The 24,822-nt window shown below is 39.0% G+C and overlaps 2 protein-coding genes across 3 annotated transcripts in view; one reads left to right on the plus strand and one right to left on the minus strand.

Moving 5' to 3' along the window:
* The first annotated feature begins 8,833 nt into the window (after nt 1–8,833).
* Nucleotides 8,834–24,822, plus strand: part of LOC141398505 (obg-like ATPase 1) — a 59,307-nt gene continuing 43,318 nt past the window's right edge. The window contains exon 1 of one of the 2 annotated variants that reach the window (XM_073975802.1): nt 8,834–9,027. The gene's annotated coding sequence lies outside the window, so the exon portion shown is untranslated. Of the gene's footprint in view, nt 9,092–24,822 lie in introns of both variants that reach the window. The other variant, XM_073975801.1, reaches the window with a different exon arrangement.
* LOC141396648 (uncharacterized) lies at nt 22,402–24,789 on the minus strand. Its single transcript, XM_073972273.1, has 2 exons — nt 23,195–24,789; nt 22,402–23,135 (listed from the first exon to the last, which is right to left on the minus strand). Exon 1 carries the CDS (start codon nt 24,576–24,578, stop codon nt 23,376–23,378), a length of 1,203 nt encoding a protein of 400 aa, XP_073828374.1. The 5' UTR covers nt 24,579–24,789; the 3' UTR covers nt 22,402–23,135; nt 23,195–23,375.

The following is a 24,822-nucleotide window of genomic DNA, read 5'->3' on the forward strand; positions in this document are numbered from 1 at the left end:
GTGCATGATGCAACTGGCGGCACACAATGGCCGCTGAGTGAAACATCGAAATATGCATAAATATTGAAAGAGATTGATTCGCTTTATACAAAATCGGATGCGCATCAACCGACTTTAACTAATTGGCGAGTTACAGGCTTTTTAATTTTCATATCTTTTAAATGATAGTAATTTCAATATTACTCTTAATTTCCTATCCTTATAAGTAATCACAGTAAGCAGTTAAGCTTTCACGATGGTAAACCATATATTTTGAAAAAGTTTTAGCAGAATACTTTAATTTATGTATTAGATTTTAGCGAAATAGTTGGATAACTCTCAAATATTTTTTTCTAATTTTTCGAAACAAACCAAAAAATATATTTGTAACAATATTTTCCAACAATGAGTTGTTTCTCTTTTGTTGTTGTTATAATATGCAATTTATAAAGCCAATGTTTATAATTTTGGTTTCACGTTTTTTTACGCGTTGTCTAGTTTCTGTACGTATTTTTAATTTAGTTTTTAGAGGTTTATACGGACTCTGAGTTAGTATAATTTGAACTTATTGCCAGATTTTTTTAATTTTTTTGATTTTCCGCGAAAATAAAAACACATTTTGGAAATTTTGGTGCATCTACGGATGGATATCAAATGCTGTTACTGATATATGCTTACATTTTCTCAATACAAAAAATAAGAAATTTTAAAATATTTTTTCTTTATAAGAGGATAAAAACCGATATAACTTTTGCGCGCATCGGCCAATTTCGCGAACGCGAGCAGATTTGAAACCAGATTTTTTTCCTTTAACTCTATACCAAAAATCGTAGATGTGCTCGCGAAAAAATTTTTTAATTTTTTTCAAATGGAATTGCAAAGGAATTTTGTTATTTGCCATATGAAGAAAAGACAAAATTTTTTAGTTTTCCATAAAAAAAAAATTAAAAAAATTTTTTTAAGCTACATGAAAGATTTTTGGTACATAGATTGGGAAAAAAATCCCATTCTTAAATCTGTTCGAGATACTAATTTTGGTTGTTGCGCGCAAAAGTTATGGCGGTTTCAATTCTGATAAAAAGAAAAAAATCTTTAAAAGACTCTAATCATTATATTGAGAAACTCTCTTAATTAGGGGCTCCCTACATACTATATGTTTACTGAGGTCCCATAACTTTAGTGAAAAAGTTGTAAATTTTCGCGGAAATTAGGAAATAATTCAAAACAATTGGTAGTTTACAACTTGTTCTAATAAAATTCAAGCTGTTTATGTATCTGAAAAATATATAAAAAATATGTACGTAATCTAAACATCGCGAAGATTCAAATGAAACCAAAACTATACAAATCCGTTTAGCGGTTTGCATATTATAGCAAAAAACAAAAAATATATTGAGGAAATTTATAAAATTTTTGTAAGAGAAAATATTTATTAAAATTTATTTTGTGAGTTAGTTGAACAAAATGTAAGAAAAATAGGTCGGAGAGTTTCTTCTATTTTAGTTAAATTTCACGCAATAATTCGCATTTTTTATCCTAATCACTTCTCGAAAACACGCTAACATCTAGCAGAAGATATGGATATCTTTCAAATAAATGTTGGGTTCCTTTAAATGGGGTATAATCTTGAAATAAAATTGTATCGGGTAATGTTCATTTTGAAATGCGTGTAAATCGCGAAATCCTCAAAATCACTTGATGCGCATGCGGTTTACCAACACAGCGAATTCTTCTCTTTTAATTTGTACACATTTGCCAGGATTTACTTTGGCCGCTAAGATGTAGCATCGTCTGCAGTTTAGTGTGCAACAAACTGTATAACGCTTATATTTTGCACAATGTGCATACACTTTTTATGCGCATCCGATTTCACTATCAACCGTGAAAAAATACATCGATCTGAACATATTTCAATAAAATCCATCAAGAACCGTGGATGTAGCATCACTCAGTATTTTTTGGATAAATCGGATACAGCTCCCATGCTACTAAATTTTTCAAACCGCTGTTTTCGCACAAACGCGAGTGATGATTCACTTTCTTCATTGAAATGGAAACGATCCACATAAAACGCGAATTAGTCAGCGATATTTTGAAAAACATTTTTCGCAAATTTTTCAATTTTTGCAGTAGCCATTTCCGCCGTTCTAGTAGATGGATTTTTACGATCTGTGATTCATATGATCCGTATCGTCGAAAAACTAAAATATCGCGGGGTACCAGCACACTCAAAACGATATTGTAAATACTGTACCCAAAAATAGGTTTTTCTAGAAAAAATATCGCACTAAATTTTGGCCTTTGGCAGTAGATTACTCTGCTGCTGTGTGGGCTACATACTCAATATACATATCAGATTATGCGAAATCGCGAGTTCTTTAATCCTATAATTGGTTTTTTGAAATATCCGAATGCGCGTCCCAGTTACATAAAAAATACAAAAAACACCTGAAATCCGGCTTCAAAATGTCAGCATCGATAAAAGGTGGATGCAGTGGAAATTTTGGAAAGTGATACATTAGAAGTGTAATCTTCATTTTGTATTCTCCTACTTTTACTTTGGACAGATGTCCGTCATTTGAATGGTTTAATCAGAAATCGAATAGCAATGTAAAAAACCTGTTTAGCTACAACGTGTTTTTACCTATGTTTTTTCCTTTACGCGGTCGTAACTACCACGTAAATTAAATTTTTTTGTTAAATTTTTCAGCTTTGTACAAAAACATCTAATTTAATCCAGCAATAGTCATAGTTACTGGTAAACTACAATAGTTCGCGTATTATAATAGTGCAAACCTTGGCTTCATGGAAACTAAAAAATTTTGACTTTTCCTCATATACCCTCGTTAGCATAATTGCTGAGGGTATAATAAAACAAGTAAAAAAGTATCAGTCGGCTTTGCCGACAGAGGTATACCCTCAGCATGTGTATATTGAAACAATTTTTTCCCAAAATATGTATACGTATGTATTTAGGGGGTTTTAAAAAATTTGGGCGTTTGAACCGACAAAAATGTTGATTAGGATTAAAGATCAAAAGTTTTGCGGAGGAGATACTAAAAGGAATGGATCGATATTGACCGTTATGGCCACAACATATGGTGTCATAGGGGGTTTTACACTCTTCGGGCTGTTTGCTCAAGAAGTATGGACTTGCCCCTAAAAAAACTTTTAATATCGTAATTGAGGCAGCGAATGCAAGTTGCTTCAACAAAAATCAAAGTGATTCGATATCAGGTCTTAAAGTGAACTTATCCGAAAATTTTGTGTGGGAGGTACCGGATGGAGTGGACAAATATAGTCCATATTTGAACCTGATCTATATCTGGTAGATATATTAGGATGTGTAAAGTATAGACCAATTCGAGCACTCCCTTCAAGAGTTACCGTACGAAAAATTTTTCCGAACATTTTTGAACTTTTGTGGGGAAGGTACCTGAAGGAGTGGACCGATATGGCTTATCTTCAAACTTAAACTATGTTTGGACAAAATATTACTAAGGCCATATTTTGGACCGAATCGGCAGATCCGTTCGAGAGTTATCTTGCGCTCCAACCACCTCACACGGTGTCATAGGGGTTTTTCTGCAACTTTCATTCTATTTTCTCAGGAAGTATGGACTTGCCCCTGATGAAACTTGTACCGTCGTATGTAGGGCAGTGAATACAAGTTGCTAAAACAAAAATCAAAGCGATTCGAGAGATGACCCTAAACTGAACTTTTCCGAAATTTTGTGTGGGAGGTACCCGAAGGAATGGACCTATTGAGACCATATTGGAACCTAATATTACTCTGGTAGAAAATTTACGCTATACAAAGTATGGACCAAATCGGTCACTCCCTTCAAGAGTTATCGTGCGCACAAACTTTCCGAACATTTTCGAACTTTTGAGGGGGAGGCATCGGAAGGAGTGGACCGATGTAGCTCATCTTCGAACTTAAACTAAGTTTGGGCAAAATATTACGAAAGCCAAAATCTGAACCAAATCGGTTCATCCGTTCGAGAGTTATCATGCGCTCCAGCCAGCAGGACAGACAGACGGACGGACATGGCTAGATCGACTCCAAATTGTCTGAAACACATTTCGTCCAAACATACTTGGGGTCTAAAACCATTATTTCGATGAGGCACATTTTCATCGTATCAAAGTGTATATACCCTCCTTATCCTAAAGGCTGAGGGTATAATTAATGTTATTTTAGGCATTAATAGGCAGAAGTTCATTCATTCTCACTACAATAAATCATTTTTGAGAAAATATCTCAAAAAGTCACAACCCTAGTGTATACTACCTCGTTAGCCTAAAGGCTGAGGATATAAAAATAACAATTTTTATTTTATGTTCACTTGTTCATACCCAGCCAGCATTTTTTTAAATTTTTAATCAAATTCGAGTCTTTTTTGATCCGACTGCACGATTAAAAAGCTGGAATATGAGCTCATTTTCTGATCATAAATGACTCCTTTGTCAAGGGGAAAACGTAACCTCAGGCGACTCTTCTAAACAAATCACAAATGAGTCTTCCTCTGCATTAGTTTCGAGTCATATGTTTTCAAATTAAAAGAATTTTCTTTTTCTTTTTTTTAGTGTTTCCTTTGTTCTATTGTCTTTTCTGCTTTGTTATGTCTTTTAATTATCCTTTATGTTGCGCGGTGGCTAGTATACTGCTTCCTCATTTCACTTGGCAAAACCTGAACATGTGTTGTGTTTGTCTATACACTTAATATTATACGAGTAAGTTACATTTATATCAAAGTTTTATAGAAAGTGTATATGAGAATTATTTACAACCAAACAAAAATCAAACAAAACAATCAGTTTTTAATCACCTATCTGTTCAAAATATGATCAGAATATACATAATTATAATCACTTTTCAAACACTTGCATGACCCTTTTTTGATTAAGCATTTTTCAATCTTCATGGAGATCAAAATGTGACAATAAATAACGAAAAAATAGTCACATTTTAAACGCCTCAATGATTCATTTGTGATTGCTACACATTTGTTGTTGTATTTTAAATTGAACTCTTTTTAATCATTACAGGGAGTCACTTTCGAGTCCCTTTCTGATCATACCAGCGACTTAATCATTTTTTGATCAGCAAAGGGATTCTAAAAAGACTCCGCAATGTGATTTTTGAAAAAACAATCTTCCAAATGCTATCTGGGTACCCTACACCACACTGTGGTAAAGGTATTATGTCTTTGTGCATTTGTATGTAACATGCATAAGGACATAACATGCATAGTTCCTTTTGAGGATATACATTAGGGTTATGACTTTTTGACATTTTTTCTCAAAAATGATTTCCTGTAGCAGGGATGAATGAACTTTTGCCTATTAATCACTACGCTATCGTTTGTTCCATTGAAATATAAAAAAAGCTCACGCACAAATCGATTGTAAAAAAATGATTTTTTAAAAAATGCATGAAATGAAAAAAAAAAAAATTTCAAAAATTATTTTTTGTTGCACGAATGAATAAATATAATCCTACTAATAACTATAATAACGTTTAGTCCATTCAAATATTGAAAAAGGTCATGCACAAACCACTTTGAAAAAATTTTAAATTTTTAGTTTTTTGTTAAAAAATTATATCTTTGAATAAAAGCGTTTACGAAATTTTTACGATTCTCAGAATTGAAGAAAATTAGTGAGAAATAAATGTGATGTCAGTTTTATTATCTCAGAGGCTCTAAAGTTTATTTTCAAATGTATATCTGCTTACAGTGACTTCAAAAAATTGCCCATAATTTGGATAAACACAAATTTTAAAATCATTTTGTGCGTGAGGTTTTTTCATCGAATCACCTTATAATTAAGATTTTATGTATTCTTATGGCAAAACTCATCACGCTATGATACCCTAATATACATAGAATCACTTTCTGAGTCGATTTAAGCATGTCCGTACAGGTCGCATTTATTGTCGCATTCAGCTGAAAATTGGGGACTATAATTTTTTTTTCCCATAGGAAGAACGCTATTGCTTTTGGTGAGAATCGGTTCACACTTTTTGATATAGCTCCCATATATGTATATTTTAGGCCGATTTCATGTATTTGATGCAACAAACTCGTTATATATATGTCCGATTTTGATGAAATTAGGGATATGTGGCTGAATTTGGTCTAGAAATAAACGTGCTAAATTATATTGAAATCGGTTCATATTTGGATATAGCTCCCATATATAATTTCGTCCGATTTCACTTATTTGCTGTACAAAATACGCTATATATGCCCGATTTCGTTGAAATTTTGAATGAGTGACTGAATTCGGTCTAGAATTAAATGTGCCAAATTATATTGAAATCGTTGCAGATTTGAATATAGATCCCATATATATTTTACATATTCACAGTGGCGTAGGGTATCATATAGTAGGCCCCGCCCGACTTTGATCCTTTCCTTACTGGTTTTATTTTACATAAAATGTGTAAGTCCATTTTTTCCAGCTCATAAAACACAAGACTTAAGCAACAAACTTGTGTAAATCACAACTGATATATTTTTAATTGTAATTGTCTGTCGTCTAACTTGCCTTGACCGATTTATTGCAATATCGGGGAAAGATATATATGGGGGCTATATCCAAATGTGAGCCGATTTTTGTCAACATCGTAATACTGATTAGGGGCCTAAGAAAATGTGAAATAATTAGTTTGAAGGCTATTCTCTTAAAATTGACCGAGTAATAGCAATATCGGAGAAACATATATATTGGGGTTATATCCAAATCTGAACCGATATGAACCAAAGTTGGCATTTTTCATTCCTATGCGCTCATAAATACATGTGCAAAAATGCATCATCCTAGGTCAACTACTTCTATTTTTGTCCACGTTTACAAGGAAGCGACTCCACTGTGTGTCGTCTGAACATACTTGGGGTCATTATTTTGATGAGTCACTAAAGGCTTAGGATATAAATATGTATATAAATTGTTTATATACATTAAATGTTTATGGGGTGACCACCACTTGTAAATTTCAGGAAATCGAAAAAATGTACACTCCTATTTTAAAATATAAGTATCATAGAATATGTGGTAAGACTTTCAAACCGATCGGAATAAAATTGACTGAGATATGAGTGTAGGAAGGGAAAAAATCATTGCGATTTGTATGTAACATTGAAACTAAAAATGTGTTTTTCTCGAAATGACATTTTGAAAACGGCGCCAACTCTAGCTCTAAAACCAAACCAAAAACTAGTCCTTAATCGATAAATTTTATTTTTAACAACTTTTTTTGACCAAAAAACGTTAGTTTTTTAAGCAAAAAATTGAAATTTTGACTTTTTGGTTCCACCATTTTCCTAAAACCTATTTTTTTTAATAGATCGATGAAGGACTAGATCTTTATGTTCTTAATAAGCATACAAAAACATATGACTATCGGATTATTAGTTCTCCAGCTAGGGTTGGCACCGCAAAACGCTTCAATAAAAACATGGTTTGGTAGATGGTCAATTGCCACAAAACTACGTAATATTTTTCTACAAGGAAAATTCGGAAAGTAGATTGAGGTGTGCTCTTTCAGATGAAAAAACATCTACTAAAAATTTTTCATATTTTTGTTGGAAAAAATTCATGAAAAAATGGCTTTAATTGGGCTTTACAACTCGGGGTGACCCCTTAAGTCTATTTTTACAGCACATAAAACAAAAGACTTAAGCAACAAACTTGTGTAAACCACAACTGATGTACACATTTTTAATTGTAATTGTCCGTCGTCTAACTTAGCTGACCACATAAGCGTTTTCGTTATGTTTTTTTTTTATTTCAGTTTAACAACAGTTGTATCCTTGAAAGTGAATTGTTGTGGTTTTTTATATTTAGTCCATTTGACCTCAAAGTAATGGCATTGACCACTTTATAAACGTTTCTTGAGAATGTGGTTTTACTGTTACACGGATGAATTATTCCAGTTGAGTTAGGTGCAATTTTGCATTAAACATGTTTGTTTTGTGATGTGGAACAAAGCGGTTGATTGCCAGCAAATTACGTTTTCGTTGACATAAAAAGAAAAACAAAAATAATACTTTCGAAATAGCTGTTGATTCTTATTGATAAGATGAATGCTTTGTAAATAATTTTTATATTGCTTTCAAATCTTATCGAGTTACATGATATATATTATAAAGAATTTTTATGCTGAATTTCATCCTGAATCCGCTATAAATAGTTTAGCATAATAAAATTTGGTTCCCTAATAATATTTGCTCCTTTCAAATCTGTAACGGGAAAATAATAATAAATAATTGTAGCTAAAGGTAATTTCATTTGAAAACTTAAAATAGAATTTAAATAAATTTACCCTTAGGTGTTCGGATCATTTCACAAAAAATGCATCACTGCAATTCCCTCAAATGTTAATGAAAAAAAAAAAAACAAAATCTTGGCAAAAAGTGTTGAGGTCAAAATATTTGAACAGAATTGATTGATCATTAAATATAATTTGAACCGCAATTACCCTTTGCCAAGGCACACTAATTCACCCAAAAAAAAGAGAAGAACATTAAACAACCCCAACATAAAAATTCGCCAATGTTTATGACTATTTGACATGAGATGAGAACTTTTGTTTCAATAACGAAATTCTTTGACCCTTTTGCCTGCAAGGGCACGTTGCAATCTTTAAATTTAAAAGAGTGAAAGCAACTGAAATTATGAAAATCAAAATTGTCAAGGTCTTTTTGTCTCAACATGTCTGTCAGTCTGACTGTTATTCACTACATGATTGATTTGCAACACCACCATCATCGAACTTGGCATATTAACAAAGGGTCACGAAGCAATCCACTTCATAGTCAGCCTATCAACCACAATTGCCCCAGTCAAACAAAAAAGGTGTATCACGTACAAGTAATTTGTGGAATTGTTCATCGCAATGTTCTTAGCATTATTCAGTTTTTGCTTTGTGACTAACGGATGAGCTGCGATCATCGCTGTTGAAATCAATAATAAAATCGATACTTGAAAATCAATAAAAGCCTAAGATTAACAATCGTCATTCCCAACGGTGGTTTTGTGGTGTGTGTGATAATTATGTTAAGAAGTTGTTAACCGTTATGGTTCATTGCGAAAACAGTTCAAGGTGAAGGAAGATACACTGTGCGATTTTATTCGTATATGGAATTACAAAATCACATATGTTTTTATGAAAACTAAAGTCAAAATAATTTGAAAGTTACATACAATAGTGTTGAAAATTTTTTTTCTTGAGCATATCCATTCTTAAAAGGATAATCTATAAAAGCTAATGAGCACGACAGCTCTCGAATTGTATACCCGATTAGTTAGCTTTCCTAAAAAAGTTCAAAAATTCCAGCTTAATTTAAGTATAAGACCAATTCTCGGACCATGTTGGCTTGTGGTCCTGCTTATCGACCCATTCCACCTTAAATTACTACTGCAGTGCCCGTTACGACTATATTTAGCATTGATATAACCCACAGTTAATATCACATCCTGTTTCAATATTGAATCTAATGGTAATATTTACCTTAGTGTAAATAAAAGTGAATTCTTTCCAAGGTGTGATGAAATAATTCTGAATAATTTCTTATTGCTCCCCGGTGAGTATTTGAAGTACTTGCAAAATTGACTTGTGGCAGTTCCCATGGTGCGATTAGCCTGTACGAAGTAAAGGTTTTGGCTTTGCGACTTGTTCGCTTCCTGTGATTCATTCACTTCTTAGTTTCGTGAAATCCCTTTGCTTTCTGTGACCTGTCGCTTCGGCTTAATACGTTCGTTTCTTATCGTATAGGCGGAATTAAACGAAGATCCCAACCGAGTTCCCTCAACACGACTACACGAAAACGAGTATCATAAACCGACCACAACAACTCGAGTCGCTTCAACATGATTAAACCAAGCGGACGTCACCATGGCAAGTATCTTTCATCAAACCAACTATAACAGGCCGAGCCGCTTCAACCTAACTACATCAAGCCGAGTATCATCAACACGACGACACACTATGTCGCGAGTTTATATAAACGGTGGCCAAAAATATAAGGAATTGGAGTAAGTGGACGATGTCGAGGGCAAAAAAATTTGGAAGGTCGGTCCACGTTGTGGTGTAGCCCCCATAGAGCGGTTCCGCGTGATTTTCGGTATTTTTTGTTAAAAATCGAAATTTCGATTTAGATCTTCACCATTTTTTCCTAATTTTCGATATTTTTTTATATTTTAGCTAAATTTATCGATCGAATTGACTGAATTTTGAGATGCAGGGTTCCCATTTGACGAAAAAGTGTTCCTGATAAAAATTATGGACATAGGTCCACGTCTAAATACCGATATTCGGTATTTTGAAGATTTACCTAAGTTTCTCGATCAAATTGGCTCAACATTTGCATTGTGGGTTCCCAGTGAACAAAAAACGTTTCTCATTAAAATTTTGGACATAGGTTTACGTTTTGATATAGCCCCCATAGAGCGGTACCGACCGATTTTCGATATTTTTATGGTTTTAGCCACATTATCCAACCGAAGTAGATGATATTTGGTATTTAGTTTTCACCAGGGCTGCGAAATATTCATACAAACTGGTAAAATTCAAAATATTAAAATTGGGATAGCTTATCACCTTTGCTCTGAATGTCTTTATTAATGCAGGTCAATTTTGTTGAAACGCATCTACGTGCATCGTCAGTACAACTCAAATAAAAAAATGGAAAAGAGTGATGTACGCCATCCATCAATAGGCTTCTTTCTCTGTGAGACCCCCATCAACCCCCAAAATGTCGTGAGGATTCGATCAAAATTCCGACCTGTAGTATGACTGCACAAAAAATGGATAAAGAGATGCATTACCGACTATTGCGATACATCTGTTATTTGACCACCTATGACAACCTACTTCACATCCTTGTAAAGGTGATATTTTCTACTTACCTTGCCAGGTTTTGCTTTCGATATACTTCTTACAGAAAAGAGATATTCGCTTTGAAATAAAATGTTGGCCTTTTCTCCAAATTTTTTCACATTCCGACCCCTGAAAAATAACCGACCATTACCAAAATCAATAGGGTTTTTCCTCTGTGTTACCCCCATTAACACCCACTCACGATCCAATCAAAATTGCGACGTGTAGCGTGATTACAAAAAAATTAAAAAATGGGATGTATTGTCGACTTTTCCGATATCTCCGTTATTTGGCTACCTACGCCAACCTACTTTGCATCATTAAAAAGATGGGATCTTCTACTTTCATAGTCAGACTTTGCTTTTGGAAGGTCCCCAACTAAAGCTATGATATTCGTCATTATTATTAAAATCGCAAAAATAAAAAGTTTTGCTCTATTAGCAGCTATTGCGATATTTTCGTTGTTTGACCACCTACGACATATTAGCTTTGAAATAAAATGTTGACTTTTTCTCCAAATACGTTTTTAGCACATTCCGACCCATGAATATTATCCGACCATCACCAAAAGGCTTCTTACCCTCCGCTACCTTCACCAACACCCAAAATGTGGTGACGATCGGATTAAAATTGCGACCTATAGCGTGATTACAAGGTTATGATGGACAGACGGACGGACGGACACACATAGCCAGATCGACTCAGCTCATCGAGACATTCATTACAAACATTTTGGGCAAAACCAACTTAGTGGCGTAGGGTATAAAAATCAGTTTTATAATTATCGTTACTCTAAATATTCAAATATCTGCAGATAATAAATGGTGTTAATTTTGGGATTCGGATTTAAACCCTCATATGGACAAAACTACTTGACGTATCAATACCAAAATTCAAAATCCTTCTATTTGGAATGTTTTCTATCGACTCCTTTTAATATTTTTGTGCTCGTGACACTGTGCGACACAAAGCTGATCGTCAGTACCATGTATATTCTAGCCAAGTCATTGAGCACGACTACTACACCTGAGTATCAACAAAACCAACCACTACAACTGCGTACGATCGAGTCGGAACCTGCAATCTGAGCAATACCGACCTGACTGCCACAACTTTACCAACTGTCCACCTTCTCGTGTCCCCGCCGTCAAGCCAACACTTCTACCCGTAAAGATTGCATGCGAGCCCACAGTAAGAATTACTTACTTACTTACTTACTTAGTTGGCCTATTACAGAACATTTGTTCCATAGACCGAACTAAGAAAAGATCTCCATTCCTCTCTGTTTTTCGCTTGACTTTTTGGAATACCGCGCCTTTCCATTTCTTCATCCACTTGTGTGCTCCATCGAAGCTTAGGCCTGCCGATTCTGCGTGCACCGCCATGTGGCATGTATTCATACGCCTTTTTAGCGGGTTCATCATCGCTCATTCTCATGATATGGCCTAGCCAACGCAATCGTTGCATCTCGATACGTTTAACTATATGCATGTCTTTGTATAGCTTATATAGCTCGTGGTTCATACGACGTCGATATTCACCGTCAACGCAAATCGGCCCGTAGATCTTTCGAAGAATTTTCCTCTCAAACACACCAAGCACTGCCTTATCTGCTTGCGCAAGTACCCATGCTTCGGAGCCATACATTAGCACGGGTAGTATCAGCGTTTTGTATAGTGTTATTTTTGTTTGACGAGATGTGGATTTGTTTTTAAATTGCTTACTTAGACCATAGTAGCATCTGTTGGCCAATACAATTCTTCTTATTATTTCACAACTGATGTTGTTTGTTGTGTTTATGGCAGTGCAGAGGTAGACGAAGTCTTTAACTACCTCAAAATTGTAGGTACCAACTTCTACAGTTGGTCCGAGCTCTATGGACGCTTTGCGCGTCGACACCATCAATTTGGTCTTTTCGCCGTTTACCGCCAGACCCACTTTCGCAGATTCTGCTTCGACCTTCCTAAAGGTATCAGTTACTTCCTTTACTGATCGTCCCATGATGTCTATGTCATCAGCATAGGCAAGTAACATGTGGCTATTGGTGTAAATTGTGCCATTTCTTTTGACATTTGCATCTCGTATTACCTTTTCCAGCAAAATGTTGAATAGGTCACACGAAAGGCTGTCTCCTTGTCTGAAACCTCTTTTGGTACAAAATTCTTCGGAGAGGTTCTTTCCAATTTTAACTGAGGACCTAGTATCAGTTAAAGTCATCTTACAAAGCCGGATGAGCTTTGCTGGAATACCAAATTCAGACATTGCATGGAATACCTTTGATCGGAGGGGACTGTCGAATGCTGCTTTATAATCGACAAAAAGGTGAAATGTGTCGATCTGCATCTCTTGGGTCTTCTCTAGGATTTGCCGCAGGGTAAATATCTGGTCAATGGTGGACTTGCCAGGTCTAAAGCCACATTGGTATGGTCCAATTATCCCGTTGACCATAGGCTTTATTCGTTCGCACAGTATCCCTGACACTATCTTATAGGCAATAGGGAGAAGACTTATGCCCCTATAGTTGGAGCATACAGTCTTATCTCCTTTCTTGTGGACGGGACATAGGATGCTCAGGTTCCAATCGTCGGGTACGCGTTCTTCCTGCCAGATGGTGCTAACTAGCTGATGCATACACCTTATCAGCGCGTCGCCTCCGGTTTTAAACAGCTCGGCTGGTAAGCCATCGGCTCCTGCTGCTTTATTATTCTTCAGCCGGTTGATTGCTGCTTTTACCTCATCTTGGCCGGGTGGTATACATTCTATACCATCTTCTGGGATTGGATCTGCGGTATCATCGTCTTCGCCACTATTGGATACCAGCAGATTGGAGAAATGTTCCTTCCATATCCTGAGCACGCTATCTGTATCTGTTACCAGATTACCTTGCTGGTCTCTACAGGAGGATGTGCCTGTACCAAAGCCATCTGTTTGATGTTTCACTCTTTGGTAGAATTTTTGGACTTCATTCTGGCTCCTGTACATCTCGATTTTTTCACACTCCCGCTTTTCCATTTCTCTCTTTTTCTTGCGGAAAAGACGTTTCTCTTCTCTCCTTTTCTCCCGATATCTCTCTCGTGCGCTACGCGTTGCTACTGATTGTAAAGTAGCTCTATATGCCGCATTTTTATCTTCGGTAGCAGCACGACACTCCTGGTCATACCATGAATTCCTTTGTGGAGGTCTCTGGAATCCAAGTATGGATTTTGCGGCTGTTTGCATGGAGTGGGCAATATTTTGCCATTGTGTTGTTATGTTATCGGGACAAGGAGTGCTCGCGTTAAGCAATTGGGCTAGTTGAGTGGAATATGCTGTGGCTATCTGTTGTGTTTGCAGCCTATCGATGTCCAACTTCCGCGTTGTGTCTGTTCGTGCTCTATTTGCAACGTTTAGACGGGTACGTACCTTTGCTGCAACAAGATAGTGGTCCGAATCAATGTTTGCGCCTCGGAACGATCGTACATCCTACACGCTGGAAGAATGTCTTCCTTCTATCACAACATGATCAATTTGATTACTTGTTCTTTGATCTGGGGACAGCCAGGTGCCCTTATGAATATCGAGATGATTAAATCTGGTACTGCTAACTACCATGTTTTTTGCAGCTGCAAAGTCTATCAGCCTCATACCATTGTCAGATGTTTCACTGTGGAGACTGAATTTCCCGACTGTTGGGCCAAAGATATTCTCCTTTCCAATTTTGGCATTAAAATCGCCTAGAATGATTTTAATGTCATGGGCAGGGCAACGGTCATATGTTTCTTCTAAGCGCTCGTAAAATATATCTTTGGTCTGTTCGTCCTTTTCTTCAGTGGGAGCATGAGCGCAAATAAAGCTGATGTTGAAGAATTTTGCTTTTATTCGAATTGCAGCAAGTCTTTCATTCACTGGGGTGAAGCTGGATACCAGATGTTTTAGTCTCCGACTAACTACGAATCCGCAACCAAACTCATGCTTTACGTCATGGCAGCTATAATACAGTGCGTCACCTTTAGGTGTTGTTGTGACGCCTTTCCCAATCCATCGTATTTCCTGTATGGCAGTAATATCGGCCTTGTACTTTTCAAGTACGTCTGCCAATGCGAAGACTGCACCTTCTCTATAAAGAGTGCGAACATTCCAGGTGCAGATTCGCAGATCATGGTCCTTAAAACGTTTGCGGGGTTCGTCAACTTTAGAGGGGTTTGTTTTTCTTTTCTTTCGTTTTTTCATAGTAGGCTGTTTTTTTCTAGGGGAGGGTTACTAACCCGACGCCCAAACCCAAGATTTTAACGTTCTTATGGGTGAACGCGCGGCACATGTTAGCTCACTACCTTTAACGGGTGTTAAAGGCAGTTCCCCAGGTGACACCACGGGGAGGTCAGTGTCCACTTGAGATGAAAGAGGGACCAAGATAAATCCTGGGCTTTGCCATGTTAAAACCGGTCAGGACCGTTCCTTGGTATCTTCCATCCCCTACATCACCCACAGTAAGAATCCTCCAGCTAAAACGAATAATCAACCTAACCATAAACATAATTTAAGCATCATGAGGTGATAATACAATTTGAATTATTATTGATTTATCGTAAGGTTTATGGGTGCATAAGCTGACCGGGTCTGGCACTCAGCCTTGGAAAAACAATTTACGATGCTCAAGGTTTCAAACAAATCGAAACCTCTTTTCCAGCTCATTAGTTGTTGTTGTTGTTGATACAACGTAAATATATTTCTCCTATATGGTCTGGCGATAAATGTCAGTTATCTGGGTTCTTCTGTGTCCGGTTTCAAAAATTCTGCAAACCAGACAAGTTGTGTCAATAAGGAATCAGAAGACAGGTGCTTGGGTTCACGTGGCAGTTAAACATATGCAGTGTATCGTGCGGACCCAATCCACATGCAGAGAATGTGTTGGGCCAACTTATGCTGCTAATTTGGACACAAATACGAATTAAGGCGACTGAACAGTCCGGATCTTAGTTGTGTTTAAACCACTTGTGTCTGAGCCGGCATCCTGCGTTCTTCTGATGCGATGAATGGGGGGTGGTCTCCGAGTATGGCATTCACCTTTGTACTGCCTGCACAACTGCATCACTGTGAATGCTATCGAATCCTACCTAGATCTCTCTCTAGATCATGATGATCTCTCATAACGTGCCTTGGTGTCATGAGGAGGCGTAGCGTAGGGCTAACATTTGCATACCACACTGGCTCCGCATAACTTACCATAGACCTGGCCATTGCTTTATAAGGAGCAACAATTTTCGTTGTCAGCACCCAAGTGCTGTCTCCTGGCGACTTGAGGACCTTGCTGGTACTTCCTATCTTGATCTTAAACATACTTTCGGTTGTTAACCCAATATTTTGGGGTAATTAGTGTCCGGAATCAAAGGACATCCTCGTCCAATATGTCATCATCCTATCGTCGACAACGCCAAAACGGTACAAACATACGCATACATACATTAAGTTCATAATGCCTTCTGGAGGGTATGAAATTTTAGAAAGGAAGTGTCGATATAAGCCCGCCTTGGTAAACTTCCTGTTCCACTCTACCGATTTTCGAATTGTTATTCCTGGATTCCGCAAACGCCCACATACATATTTGATTATCCAACGTTTTAAACATGACCTTCCCTATGTCTTCGAACGGCATTGTTGATGGTATCGATGGCCTTCGAAAGGCCATAATGACTGTTTATTCGCATGATCTATTCTGGTGTAGGCCTCGACTGATATATGTGGACATGACATGTAAAGCTGCTGTGGTGGTTTGCATTTTCCGCAATCCATGCTGATGTTGGGCATCTGGGAAACTTGTTCCTTGTCATTGAGACTCCAGTAGGGTTCAAGGCTTTAGATGATTTCGCGTTTTGGATGACATCTGCAACATCGTTCATTGTAAATTGTGGCGATAACTCCTGTTTTACATTATAACACGCTTCTCTTCGCCCAATCACTCTCTAGTGCTCAACAAACTGCCGGCTAAAATAACAAAATTAACAACCCTTCTTTCCCCGATTCGATAGTGATCTAACTATTGCCCACAATTTACTCAATTCTGGTGCATTGCTTCAGGTGGTATATCCAATATTTCGGCTTATGTCGCCTACTAGCCTGTTGTCTTCAAAAGTAAGTTCCCTAACTCTTGGGTGTTCAGAGTTTGTAAGACGTAGCGAAAAGGCTGGGTGTCAACACCCGGGTGCCACAATGGTGATGTCTGGGAGGGTCTTCGTTCACCGTGTAAAATGTGGAGCTATAAATTTGTTCGGCCAGCCCTTTACTACTCTGTTAAATACCTAGGACGGAATGCCAAAACTAGTGATCAGCATTGAAGCATTGTATAAGAAAGGTAAGTCCTCCTATTCCGTTTCTTGTACGATCGTTTAGTAAAACATTGTAGTCATAGCAACGTTGCAAGTTACGGGTGACCGTGAGTTTTGTGTCACGGATCGCGGGGATCACAATATTTCTGCGACTCAGAACGTCTACAATATCGCTGACATTGTTGTGGAGACCATTACGCTTGAATTGCAGGAATGGTGCATAGCCGGAGCGCTGAACTAACTAACTAATTTTAATTGAAAGGCGCTTACAGTTTTTGCGGTTTCTGAAATTATAATATTTCTAGATGAGAAAAATCGAAAAACAAAAAAATCGACGGAGGGATTTTCAAATAAATCGCGGTCAAAGTTCACATGTTAACCCCATTTAGGTTTCAAATGGGGTTAGAGAAAATCTTGTAGCAGTGAAAATTCTCTACAAGATTGACCTTAATGATATTTTCGTAGGTTTTACCATTTTTGAAATATAGAAGTTCGTAGAAGTGCGTGACGTAGGGGATGAAAGATACCAAGGAACGATTCTGACTGGCTTTAACATGGCAAAGTCCAGGATTTTTCTTGGTCCCTCTTTCACCTCAAGTGGACACTGAACTCTCCGTGGTGTCACCTGGGGTAGCTGCCTTTAACACCCGTTAAAGGTAGTGAGCTAAAATGTGCCGCGCGTTCACCCATAAGAACGTTAAAAGCTTGGGTTTGGGCGCAGGGTTAGTAACCCTCCCCTAGAAAAAAACAGCCTAATATGAAAAAACAAAAGAAAAGAAAAACAAATCCCTCAAAAGTTGACGACCCCCGCAAACGTTTTAAGGACTATGATCTTGCGATTCTGCACATGGAATGTTCGCACTCTTTATAGAAAAGGTGCAGTTTACGCATTGGCAGATGTACTTGAAAAGTACAAGGCCGACATTACTGCAATTCAGGAAATACGATGGAATGGGAAAGGCGTCACAACAACACCTAAAGGTGACGCACTTTATTATTGCTGCCATGACATAAAGCATGAGTTTGGTTGCGGATTTGTAGTTGGTCGCAGGTTAAAACACCTGGTATCCAGCTTCACACCAGTGAATGAAAGACTTGCTACAATTCGAATAAAAGCAAAATTCTTCAACATCAGCTTTATTTGCGCTCATGCTCCAACTGAAGACAAGGACGAACTGAAAGATATATTTTATGGGCGCTTAGAAGAAACATATGACCGTTGTCCTGCCAATGATATTAAATTATTCTAGGCGATTTTAATGCCAAAAATTGGAAAGGAAAATATCTTTGGCCCAACAGTCGAAAAATTCAGTCTCCACAGTGAAACATCTGACAATGGTATGAGGCTGATAGACTTCGCAGCGGCAAAAAACATGGTAGATTTCAACATCTCGACATCCATAAGGGCACCTGACTGTCTCCAGATCAGAAAACAGGAAATCAAATTGATCGCGTTCTGATAGATGGAAGACATTCATCGAGTATGTTGGATGTGCGTTCATTCTGAGGAGCAAACATAGACTCGGACCACTACCTTGTTGTTGCAAAGGTACGCACCCAGTTGAACGTAGCAAACAAAGTACGAACAGACACAACACGAAAGTTAGACATCGGTAAGCTGCAATCACAACAGATAGCCACAACATATTCCACTTAACTAGCCCAATTACTTAATCAAAGCACTCCTCATCCCGATAACATATCAGCGCAATGGTAAAGTATTGCTCACTCCATGCAAACAGCTGCAAAATCCATACTTGGATATCAGAGAACTCCACCAAGGAATCCATGGTATGACCAGGAGTGTCGTGCTGCTACCGAAGAGAAAAATGCGGCATATAGGGCTACTTTACAATCCGTAGCAACGCGTAGCGCACGAGAAAGATATCGGGAGAAAAGGAGAGAGGAGAAACGTCTTTTCCGCAGGAAAAAGAGGAAGATGGAAAAGCGGGAGTGTGAAAAAATCGAGATGTTCAGGAGCCAGAATGAAGTCCGAAAATTCTACCAAAGAGTCAAGTATCAAACTGATGGCTTTGATACAGGCACCTCCTCCTGTAGAGACCAGCAAGGTAATTTGGTAACTGATACAGATAGTGTGCTCAGGATATGGAAAGAACATTTTTCAAACCAGTTGGTATCCAATAGCAGCGAAGACGACGAAGATACCACAGACCCAATCCCAGAAGATGGCATTGAATGTATACCGCCCAGCCAAGATGAGGTAAAGGCAGCAATAAATCGGCTGAAGAATAATAAGGCAGCAGAAGCCGATGGCTTACCAGCCGAGCTGTTCAAAACCGGAGGCGACACGCTGATAAGGTGTATTCATCAGCTAGTTAGCACCATCTGGCAGGAAGAACAAGTACCCGACGATTGGAACCTGAGTTTCCTGTGCCCCGTCCACAAGAAGGGAGATAAGACTGTATGCTCTAACTATAGGGGCATAAGTCTACTCCCTATTACCTACATGATCGTGTCAGGGATTGGTTGGTTGGTTGGTTGGTTTACGTGGTGGCCATACTTTATAGCCTCAATTAGTATGTTAGAGATACCGTTTTGAAAAACCACACCACTCGTTCAGAGATTGCTATTTCGTTGTTGCATGTTGACAGTTAAATCCAGCCTGATGAGTTGAGGAATCGCAGAAGGTCTCCCAGACCTACTTCTGTTATCTCTGTGATATCACGAAGGAACGGTTGTCTTAGAGCTTTGAATCGTCGTTGCATTTGAACAGGGCAGGAACAGAGGAGGTGCTCAACAGTTTCCTCCTCTTCTTCATTCCCGCAGCTACGGCAGTGGTCATTGTGCGGTAGATTTAAACGTTTTGCATGGTTACCAATTGCCCAGTGACCGGTTAACACTGCAATAAGTCTTGCAAGGTTCCGTCGCGTTTGATTGATTAGGAACTTAGTTCGTTTGGCGTTGTATTGAGGCCACGTTAATTTTGATATCTTGCATATTGCCGTTTTGTCCCATCTACTTTCAGCCAGTGATAGATAGTGTTTGAAGATATCCCCTTTAACTACTCCCATTGGAATTGCGACTGATGCCTTTGGGAGTTCGTTAGAGGCGGATCCTGCTCTAGCTAACTCGTCTGCTTTTTCATTCCCAACAAGTCCCTTGTGGCCCGGGATCCAGGTGAGAACTGCTCTTGACAGACGCCCTAGTTTGGCAAGTTCTTCTTTACAATCTTTCACTAGCTTTGATGTGACAGCGTTGGATTTTAGTGCAAGGAGCGCCGCTTGACTGTCGACGAAGATTCCTATTGAGTTTGCTGTGTGATGCTGTAAAAGTTCAGTACAGGCCTCCTTTATTGCCAGTATCTCCGCTTGAAAGACACTACAGTACTCAGGTAGCTTTGTAGATGTGTGTATGTTTGCTTCGTCCGAGAACACACCGGATCCGACTCCACATTTCATCTTGGAGCCGTCCGTGTATACCTTAGTGTCATATGCTATCAATGGTGATCCATTACTCCATTCTCTTCTGCTTGGAAATTTGATTGCAAAAGGCTGATCAAAATCCAATGTAGGTACGCAGTAATCAGCAGTGGTTGTTATTTCTTTCGGAAGTTGTTGAAGCATGCACGCATGTCCGTAAGTTCTGTCTCTCCACATACCTAGAGCTCGGAGTCTTACTGCATTACATGTTGCTGTTGCTTTGATGTGTAAATCAATTGGCAAAATGTGCATCATTATATTGAGGGCTTCGGCCGGACACGTTCGCATCGCCCCTGTTGCCCCGATGCATGCAGATCTTTGTATGCTGTATAGTTTTTTCTGTGTTATTTTCTTGTCCACTGCTGGCCACCACACTAGTGCTCCATAAGTGAGAATTGGTCTGATTATGCTGGTGTACATCCATAACACCATTTTAGGTTTGAGGCCCCATCGGCTTCCAAACAATTTGCGACATGCGTAATATGCAACAGTTGCTTTGTGAGCACGGTGTTCCACGTTACGTTTCCATGACAGCTTAGAATCTAGGATGATTCCTAGGTACTTGGCATGATCTGATAGGGGTATTTCTTGACCTCGCAGTCTTGGGAGATTAGGTATTGCATATTTGGTCTTTGTAGTGAATAGCACCATCTCAGTTTTCCCTGGATTCACTCCCAGACCACATCTTGTGGCCCAAGTATCTAGCGATCTCAGGGCTCCGCTCATAATGTCACTTATTACGGTCGGAAACAAACCAGAGACGAGTATTACCACATCGTCCGCATAGGCAACCACCTTAATCCCCATGTGGTCAAGTTTATTGAGAATTTCGTTGATGACAAGGAGCCAAAGTAATGGCGAGATAACTCCTCCCTGTGGAGTTCCTCTGTTCACGTGCTTTGACAGTGTACTGTTTCCCAGTGTGGCATTAATAACTCTGCTTTGCAGCATGGTGGTAATCCAACTACTGATGAGTGATTCCACGCCGAAGTTATCTAGTGCTTGTTTTATAGCTGATGTACTGACGTTGTTAAAGGCACCTTCTATGTCCAGGAAAGCAGCTAGAGTAAATTGTTTGTGCTCTAAGGACTTCTCTATAGTCCTAACGACTTCGTGTAGGGCTGTATCCGTCGAGCGCCCTTTAATATAGGCATGTTGGCTAGAAGATATGATGTTTGAGTTTTCCATCTTTTCTCGAATATACACGTCGATGAGTCTTTCGAGCGTCTTAAGTAGAAATGATGAAAGGCTTATTGGTATGAAGTCTTTAGCATTTTCGTGACTACGTTTTCCTGCTTTGGGTATGAAGACAACCTTTACCTGTCTCCAACTCGTTGCAACGTAGTTAAGGGAGATACATCTACTATAGATGTATACTAGCCAAGGATTTATTATTTCCTCTGCACATTGTAGCATTTTTGGTATGATTCCATCTGGTCCTGGAGATTTGTAGGGGGAGAAGCTATTTATAGCCCACGTGACTTTACTCGGACTTATTATCTTATCAACTTCACTGTTGTTTTTATCTACAGCTGTAATGGGTCGCATTTCTTCGGTACTGTCCGAGCAGCCGGGGAAGTGCGTGGTAAGAAGGATTTCAAGAGATTCGGCTGAGTTTTCGGACCAGGTGCCGTTGTTTCTCTTTATATAGGTAGGATTCGAATGACCTTTTGCCATAACTTTGCTTAGTCTGGCTGTATCTTTGGTATTTTCTAACGATCCGCAAAAATCAACCCATGATTGCTTTTTTGCTTTGGCTATGGCATTTTTGTATTCCTTTAGCTTATCCTTGTATGACTGCCAGGATCCGCTTTGGTAGCTGGCATTGAAAGCTTTCCGTGACTCTTTACGCAGTTTAGAGAGTTCGGATGTCCACCATGGTGGATAGTGTTTTTTCGATCGTGTCATTGGACAGGATACTTTAAAGGCTGTGTCTAGTGATTTCTCCAGAATAGATACAGCTTTGTCAATACATGTTGTAGTGTCGCCTTTTTGAGGAGAGCTGGGGAGTTTATCTTTTAAAACCCTATTAAATTTCTCCCAGTTTGTTCTTTTGGGGTTGCGAAAGCAATTTGTTGGCGTTTCTTTTTCAGATATATTAAATAGTATCCAATTGTGATCTGAGAAAGAATTCTTATCGGATACCATCCAATTAGCAATTTCAATATGTCGTTTATCGGATACTAAGGTTAGATCAATGACATCTTGCCATCCCCTAAAGTTATCCGAGCTTGGAAATACAAAGGTTGGCTTAGTACCTCTATTGCATATAGTGAGATTGTTAGTATTAATGAAATCTAAAACTGACTCACCTCTGTCGTTGATTTCAGAGCTACCCCACAGGGTATGTCTTGCATTTGCGTCGCAGCCAATGATAATGGTGTTGTGTGGGTGTATGGCCCCCAAGGTGTCCCAGACCTCGCTTGGTGGTGCTTCCCTTGAGTGGGCCATATAAGAGGATGCGATAAAGAACTGTTTACCATTTTTCAGTTCCACTCTTGCCACGGTGAAGTCCGCTGTACTATACTGAGGACACAGAAATGCATTTATGTTTTTTTTAACAATTAGACATGATCTTGGCTTACCTTTATCCTTCATGTATAATGTATTGTATTCTCTGCTATCAAGTCCCTTTACTTCATTCTCGAAGACGTATGGTTCTTGTATAATGCCTATGTCTAGATCCTTCTCCACCAGAAGGATCCTCAGGTTATCTGAAGCTACCCTAGAGTGCTTCAGATTGATCTGAACGACCTTAAGCATAGTTTAATGAGGGGATGATGTGGATGGCCCCTCTAGCTGCATATTATCGAGCAGCTTTTCGGCATCGTCGACGTCAACACCATCGTCTTCTCCGTTCGGGCCAAGTGGGCGTAATATCTTAACTTTGGCCTCCCTTACGCCAAAGAACAGCTTGTTGCCTAGTCTCTCCAGTGCCTCTACTCCGGCCTCTGTTATCGAGAGAACCAAGCTCATGCTATTATTATTGGGTGGTTCTATGGCGATTACAGACCATTCATCCATTGGAACGTCTTTGTTCATTTTCGCCAGACCTTGCAGTAATTTGGGGCCGTCGCAGTCTATCTTGGGCAACCAAACTCTGGCTCGAGGTCTCATAGGGATATCTTGGGCTGGTATCAGCCGCAGGCTGATGTCTTCCCAGGCATCGCTGATCTTTGCGATACATTTCTCCAAGAATCCTTTTGAGAACTCGTCCATGCATTTGATTACCCTATAACCACGGTGTACCTCGCTAGAGTCGAAATGGGGCACAGGAGAATCGTCGTTTGCGAAAACATGTTCCATAACTTGTTCTGACAACTTTGTTTCTACCATGCCCCATTCCGCTGTGGTGATAGGGGACAGCTTGTCATTCTTGTCGTTGGCCACGGCAACCATCAGGTTATCCTTAACGACTTCGTTGAATGGGCGTTTTATTGTTGAAGAGGCAGTGGTGTTATGCTTTAACTTTTTCCTCTTTGCGGGCTTGTTGTCCTCTGTGCGAGAGCGTTCACGCTTGGAGGATGTTGGTTGATCATTTTTAGAGGCTTTAGCTTTTTCGTATTCCTCTACGATTTTGGTGTAGGTAATTTTGTCTTCTTCATCCCGTTCATGGACTGTACCTTCTGCAGCATTCTTAGCAATTTTGCTGAGAATATACTTTGCCTTCTGGTACAGGGCCTTACGAACGTCGGACGGGCTTTTTTTCTTTTTGTTAGACTGACCATCTTCAGTGACGGTCAGAGTTTGTGTGTTTGTTTTATGTTGCTGAAGTGAGTCAGAGCTGTTTGCAGTGCTGACTACACTTGGTTGGCTAGCTGCCAGCTCCTGGCTGGAGGCTAAAAGTTCATCCTCGGAAGAGTTGCCACACTGCATCCGAGGGGTAGTTTTGGTTTGGTTTTTGTTTGTTTTTTTAGTATTTTTTTCCATAGATTGTTCCCACGAGTGTGCCGTAAGGGGATGGACCATCGTACGCAGTGACGGCTTGCGCAGACTAGGCTAATTATAAGTACCCCCGACCCGTGCCCTGGCGTCGAGGGGGAGTTGCTAGCGACCAGACTTCTTTAGACACTTGTCGGCCATTCAGATCCTCGGCACAACTCCATCACCTTGATCTTAAAAGTGTATATATATGTCACTCACCTAAAGGTGAGCTGTGGATTATCAGTTCGCCTGCTTGGGTTGTGACAAAGGTGGACCTTTGGTCAGTCAC

Source organism: Musca autumnalis, unplaced genomic scaffold, assembly GCF_047663935.1.
Source record: "Musca autumnalis isolate F117 unplaced genomic scaffold, ASM4766393v1 scaffold_3, whole genome shotgun sequence".
Lineage (NCBI taxonomy): Eukaryota > Metazoa > Arthropoda > Insecta > Diptera > Muscidae > Musca > Musca autumnalis.